Below are 7163 nucleotides of genomic sequence, written 5' to 3'. Positions count from 1 at the left end.
TATTAAAAAAAACCCTATTATTATTACAGAACCCTTCATAGTCAAAAGGGTTTTTTAGGGATCATCTACCACAACATCTATGTGAGAATAGATCTGTTTTCTAGACAAGAAGAAAACTTGTGTGCTAAGCTATAGGGAGGAGGCTATGCTGATTCATTTTGATGCCCTCCTAATCTTATAGCTGCAAGGACACACATACCTACAGAGTCATCCATTAGTATTAAGGAGTATGAGGAAACACAGATGAGATTTAGCTTCAGCAGTCATGAAAACCTGAGGTGTAAAATGCAGGCTCAGTTTGCCTGGATATTGTAGACTTCTATGAAACAAACTGCTTTGCAGAGACGTCCAGCATTGTTATGCTGCATTCAATATACAAACTAGTGGATCTGATGACCAATGTTTCTGCAGTTCTGTAATGTTTATCAGCCCTGTAAAAGTATCTTCGTCTAGCTCAGGGTTAATCATATTTTTCCTAGCTGCTAAATTCTTCAAAAAAATCTAATTCAGTGAAGTTAATATACCAAGTGTCATTTTGTATTCCTTAACTGCAAAGTTGCTACTTACTCATCAAAATGAAGTAGTGTGAGATCTCACTTTTCTTCAGTAATTGGAGTTATTTTCAAGTGTGCTTTCTGTACAATTCCACAAGCTGTTTTCTGTGCTGATATAGAATTTGCAGCTTTAGCATTATATTTTTAGAAGAACACAAGGACAGTTGTTCCTGTATGCACGTAGGGTGCTCTGAAGTCTGTGTGGACAGTAGTAATAAAAACGTGACATTAATGTTCATTTAGAAGTGTGCATGTCGTTACCTGCATGACTATTTAAAAAAAAAAAAAAAAATCTATTAATGTAGCAAGAAAATTGTCATTTTTCCTTGATGTTTGATTTTTACCATCTAAACCGTGCCACATGGATTCACCAGATGAGATTACTCCTGTGAGCTTTTCCTAGTGCACCTTTTAGTGGTGGGAGATGTGTATGCATACGTACATGTGTATTTATACATATCTGCGCACAAGCAATAGATGTACAGCAGGCATACATTGTCGACATGCACTACAGTCCAAATTAATGTGAATGTTGCTGTATCAGTGCTTTTCATCATCCCGTGTTTATAGAACCGGTTAGATTAAAAAGATAATGCTTGTTATCTTTGTTTTTACTATAAATTACGTCTTGTATACTGTAGATTGCGTAACTCCAATTGAGAGACACTGGAAGATTTTTTTTTTCCTTCTGAACTTATAAAGCAAATCCAGACTTTTGCAGTAGCTGCTTTCTTGTGTTTCCTTGCATAGCTTTATCTGTCTGTTTTCCATATGATGATTATTGAGCAAGGAAGAACCTAGAAGTAGTGGGACATTGGGATGACGGGATTTTGGTGCTTGGCTTACAAAAAAAAAAAAAAAACCAAAACATTTTTAATATGTGCAGTAGTCTTGTGTAGAATTGGTGATGTTAATAAAATATAACTTGATTGTGCATTAAACTTTATTCTTGTGTTTAACAATTAGAGGCGCTTCCATTGCTGGTGAGAGTCATTCAGTCACCAGATGCCAAAACCAAAGAGAATGTCAATGCAACAGAGAACTGCATTTCAGCTGTAGGAAAGATAATGAAATTCAAGCCTGACTGTGTAAATGTTGAAGAAGTCCTGCCACACTGGTTATCATGGCTTCCACTTCATGAAGATAAAGAAGAAGCTGTTCATACTTTCAATTATCTGTGTGACTTAATTGAGAGGTAAGGCAAAGTCTTGACAGAAATGCAGAAAGTAAGCCTGTTTGCATCTTCTTTCCATTCATTTTCCAAAACTGAGAAACTGTCAGGTTAATCTGCATATGCTTTAGAGAAGATAATTTGGAATGTCAGAACTGAGCTTTCCGTGATGTTACTGCTGTTTTTTAAACAGTTGGTGTTGTCATCCTAACTAATGTCTGTATGGCTTGAAAAAATTCCTGCCTGCTTTATATTGACATGATGGGAGAGGATCAGCTGGGAACTTCTACAGAAAATTTCAGAAAAATTTTTGATGCTCTGCTTACATATCAGCATTAATAACTGACCAGGTGCTTTTATTTAAGAGCCGCACACATGCCCTTGCAGCGCCTTCTTTTCATAACCTTTTAATGTGGCTTTGCACCTTTTTGCTTTCCAAAAGCTTGAGTGTCAACAAAACGAAGTATGAAGTAGAGAAATAATACAGATAAATTCATGGTACAGTGCTGTCTCCCTTAGTAAGTTTGTAATAATAATTTCAGTTACTATTAAAAGCATCTTGTCCCACAGCTTGTTCTTTAGATTTGTGCTCCCTCCTGTAGGTCAATGGAAGAAAAATATTCTAGTGTGGATGCAAGTTGCACTTCATAATTGAGTGGAGGAATGTCAGCTTCTGAACCATTATGTAGTAGCCATGTTCTGGTTGACACTATTACATCTTAGTAGAAAAGTAGAAAGGAAATAACTTGGCTTTCTTACAGTCTTTTCTACGATGTGAACACCTTGTATCTCTTGGTGCCTTACTAAGGCAAGGTCTCAAAATGGGTGGTGGCAACTGAGGTCTCTATACTGATAATAGTACAGTTGTGTAGAGACACCATAATAATACTGACATGCATGCATACACACACGTGTACAGACATCAGGAATTACAGCACTAGCACACTTTTGTACCCAGCTCTGTGCAGGTAGCTCAGCCTTGCTACGTCCTTCTCTGGCGCTCTCAGTCCTACATTCACAGCCTCTGCGTTCCAGCAGCAGTAGGTGGCAGGGCTGGAAGTAGATCATGTTTGCCACCCAGATCCCTGGTTGCCAGCACTCCTCTACTCCAACTTGGCTGAGAAAGAGGGAGCAGAACTGCTTGCTTGCTGTGTCAGTGAGAGTGCTGGCGGAGAGCTGAAGTCACTGGTGCTCTCTGATGCCAGCAACACAACCTCCTCCCCCTTGCCGCACTGAGAGAGAGAGGAATAAGCCCTTTTAGGCAGAGTGTTTCTGTCACACTATTTACGGTTCCATCTGCATGGAACTCAGCAGTTCTGTAAAGTTCAGAACTTCTTCCTGATAAAGTGTAGGCTGATTAAAGAATCAGCTGGTTAAATATTAACATGAGAGGGAACATTCTGTCAGCAGGCAACAAAGGTATGCATGCTTATTAGCTGAGTGAAACTTAAATGTAAATAAGCAGGTTTAGAATAAGGTATTTCAAAATCACTCAACTGACATGTAAAATGCTTACATTAATTTTTTTAGTTAAACATTAATTTATTTGTAATATATATTTTGATTGTAACAGCAACAACCCAGTTGTCCTCGGTCCCAACAACTCTAACCTTCCCAGAATATTTGGTATAATTGCGGATGGTGAAATTCATGAAGCTATTAAACATGAAGATCCGTGTACCAAGCGGTTGGCTAATGTTGTTCGCCAAGTGCAGGTAAATAAATGCTTGCTTAGGTATAAAGGGAACATTTAGAATCTACCTTCAGAAGTAACCGAACTGTTAAACCAATTTTGAGATCCTTGTCTCCTTAGAGAGCAATGCTTCAGCCAGTGATCTTGGAGATCCTTGGACATTAATGATAAACTTGGTAATATTTGCACTTGAATAAAGTCTTCTCTTTTGATAAACTTCAGAAGCTTATTAATTTAAAAAAGCTAGATGGTTAACATGCTAGCCACTATTAGTTGTTTGTGGGTTGGTTTGGGTTTTTTTTCTGAGCCAGAAATTAAAATCTGGAGAGAAATCTGCCTATCTCTGTGTCAGTGAACTGTACTGCAGGATTTGATCCAACATGTGGTTCCTGTAAGGGTCCCCAGCACCCTGTGGTGACTTACTCATATAGCAGAGGCTTGGGATCTTTGCTAGAGAACGAGTGCAAACCACAAGTAATTTTACTACTACTGCCCTCTTTAATCCAGTGCAAATATAGGCGGCTGTTCAATGTTTTCCCTACCTTTGGGGAACTGCCTCAAGGTTCACTTCCTTTATGCTATAATGAGTACTTACAGTGCTGGGTGATGAGGATGTCCAAGTATTTAAGCTGCACCTCTCTGCAGTGTTGTAAGTGATAGTGCTCGTAGGGCAGATCTGATCCAGGGCCAAATGTTATCGGGGGTCTTACTTGACAGTTGCAGCAGCTAATGATAGAAAGAAGTGTGCCTGGCAAGCATATAGCTTATAAAAAGGCGTAGAGGATTTGGCGCAGCAGCTGTTCAATTACTGTCCATTCTACCTGGCATGCTTTGGCAAAACTTGGTTGAAGAATTTTAGGAGTACTTGATTTTGGAAAGGATTCACTTGGATGAGTGTATCAGCCTGTGAGATCCAATATGTCTGGTAGAAAATGACTTGTTAAAACTCTGAAGGCATAAAAAGAATGAAAACAAGCAAGTTTCGAAGTAAAAGTGGTATAAGTGGCTGCTCTAGATGCTGGCTGACAGATACGAATCCTTGCTGTTAGTACTTAAAGTCTGGGTATGGAACTTTATATTAGGGTATGCTAGTGCGTTTGTTCAGTTTACCTTAAATGCTCACGGTTAGTTGATTTTTTTTTTTTTTTTTTTTAAAACAATACAATGGCACATACATGTATAGATTAGTTGTGTATGGCAAAGTCTTGTTTTGGCCAGGAATGATAGAAACTTTAAGATGGAAACAAGACCTCTGCGTTGGTTAAATGATTTCCCTTAAGACTGTGGGGGAAAAATCTTACAGGTCATGTTTTTTTAAAAATATAATTTTAGCTTACTGTTACCAATCCTATATATCTTCACACATAATACTTAAACTTTAGTAAAGCACTGTAAATGTTTTATACCACAGTAGGAACTTTAAAGGCTGTATAGTTGCTAACAGTCTGCCTGCTGCTGCTGTTTCCCAGATTCCAGGAGAAAGACTTTTTTTTTTTTTTAAAAAAATGATCTCAATAAGCTGTTTCACTGCCAGCATCTGACATGAGTAACATGGTCACAGTTGAAATTAAACATAAACTTTTTTCCTCGTGCTTACATATTCTCAGACCAGAAATACTTCAGTGTAGTGTATCAGTTTAAATGTGTATCAGAAATGCTGGAAAAGCGCATTTAGTTTTGCAATACTCCATTATACATGGAGAGTCAAAAATGCCTAATAATATTTAAAACTAAAAACACAAACCCAAACTCAACTTGAGGACTTTGTTTTCACATTCTTTCAAATTTGTGAATCCATTTTTATTTTATTTTTTTAAGAGTGTGTGAGAAAAGGGCATTATAATAGAGCTGAACATAAAATATACCAAATATAAATGAAAACAATTCTTTTTAATTTACTTCAAGTATACTGCTATTGCAAAAGCCAATCAAAAGACCTACAGCCAGTCACCTGCAATTTTTTTTCCTGTCATTGTCCTTCTAAAGAAAGCAGGGTGCCAGTTGTTTCCAGCTTCTACTGATAAGTGAATAAATACTCCCGGTCTTTTTTAGTTTTCAGCATTTTCTGGTACCATTAGAACCAATCCCTACTGATGGTGACTTTAAAAAGCTAATGTCTCAGCCGAGGGCTGTGGTAACACAGATGAGGTATACTGAGGGGCAGGAAAATGTGGGTTGACATTTACCCAGATAGATGCTATGTACGTTCTCTTCTCTCTGGGAAGTTATTTACCATTCCTTTCACTAAAGAGTAATGCTGTATGTTGGCAGCAGTATTTTGCACATCCACGCTTAGTGTATATAGCACGTCATGCTGGAATCACAGCGCTCCCTTCCTCTGAATGCGTTACTGGTGCACCAGTGCCCAAAAGATACTCTTGCATTTAGGTATGATTCAGTTTTGCCTGAACATTGATCTTTAACTTCAGCGCAAAATGGAGCAACTGGTTAGGCTATGGTTAACTTTAGAGTGTCAACTGTCGTCTGACCCACTTAGTTAGTTACAGGGAGTTCCCAGGAGTTTCAAATCAATTATGCTGGTGCTATTTAACCAGAGCTTGCCTCTGTTTAGCGTTTTAGAGCATCTCTAGTTGAACCTATGTAGGACTGTGTATAACTGAAGATTTCAGTCTGTTCTCTTTGGCATATACCTTACAGGAAGAAGCCCAGTGAATGTTGAGCTTTGTAAACATAAGAAAGTTTAGCGTGTGCTTTAGAAGCTTGTCAGCCTGCATAAAGACAACTTCTCATTTGTTTTCTAGACATCTGGAGGACTGTGGACAGAATGCATATCACAGCTCAATGCAGATCAACAGGCAGCCATACAGGAGCTCCTGACCTCTGCTTGAAGGGCCTTAATTACCATCTGCAAGAAAACTAACTCCAAATAAACGTTTACCCTATTGTTTAGGTTTCTTTTGTTTCTTTTTTGAGTAAAACCAGAACTGTAGTGCGTGTAGGCCACTCTTCTGCAACCTACAGGCAGTGGCAGCAGGAAGAAGCATTCTTTCAGAACGGTGTTTAAATCGGTTTCTATCCCACAACATGGAAGAAGTTTCCTGTAAACCCTACAATAGCACTGAAGAGTATTTTTCTAACGGTATAAGCCATCCATACGATGGTGAAAGGGAAACAAGTTGAATTTTCTCATTAGACATAATGAATTAAGAAACAGCTTTAAGACCTTGTATTCAGCAGTAGATGTACATTATAACAGATAAACGTTTCTCTACATCTAGTGTTAATTGTATTAATTGGAGTGTGAGTCTTTGTAGGGTAGAAAGTGTCCTTCTGCCCAACAAGTTAGTAGATCAAAAGATGAAAAACTGAAGACAAACATCGAGCATGAAGACCTCATTGATCGCACTTTCAGATTCCCAGAAACAACTTGTACAGTGACTCAATGAGGAAAGCTGTTCAGCTTCCAGCCCTTGAATGTGAAGTCTCTTTGGCATGTCTGACAGTATCTCATTCACTCCTCAATAAATGACATTGAAACACAAGAAGCTCGTGTAGAAGTTCAGTGATGTGTGGTTCTTTTAATTTCCTCTTGTGCAAAGATGCAAGTAACAAACTATACAAGTCATGGTTTTATATTTGAAACTTTGTATATTGTTGCCTATTATAGATTTTACGCATTTTTGTTTCTTGAGCCTTTAACAAATTTTTCACCCGAGTGTGTAGAATGGAAACTTAATGGCATTCCTTTTATGATAGTAAATTTACATATCTTGACTTAAAAATG

General features: G+C 38.0%; 1 protein-coding gene across 1 annotated transcript; it reads left to right on the top strand.

The window, feature by feature from the left end:
* Positions 1-1520: 1520 nt before the first annotated feature.
* Positions 1521-6941, top strand: LOC104083945 (importin-5-like; the record flags this gene model as incomplete). The annotated part of the gene is made up of 3 exons (XM_009587617.1): positions 1521-1749; positions 3299-3440; positions 6181-6941. Coding segments are annotated over 3 exons (458 nt in total), but the record flags the coding sequence as incomplete, so codon positions are not given.
* Positions 6942-7163: the final 222 nt, after the last annotated feature.

This window comes from Fulmarus glacialis, unplaced genomic scaffold, assembly GCF_000690835.1.
Source record: "Fulmarus glacialis isolate BGI_N327 unplaced genomic scaffold, ASM69083v1 scaffold33011, whole genome shotgun sequence".
In the NCBI taxonomy this organism is placed as follows: Eukaryota; Metazoa; Chordata; class Aves; order Procellariiformes; family Procellariidae; genus Fulmarus; species Fulmarus glacialis.
Note: the sequence above shows the minus strand (reverse complement) of the source record. Positions and strands in the feature narration are given on the sequence as shown.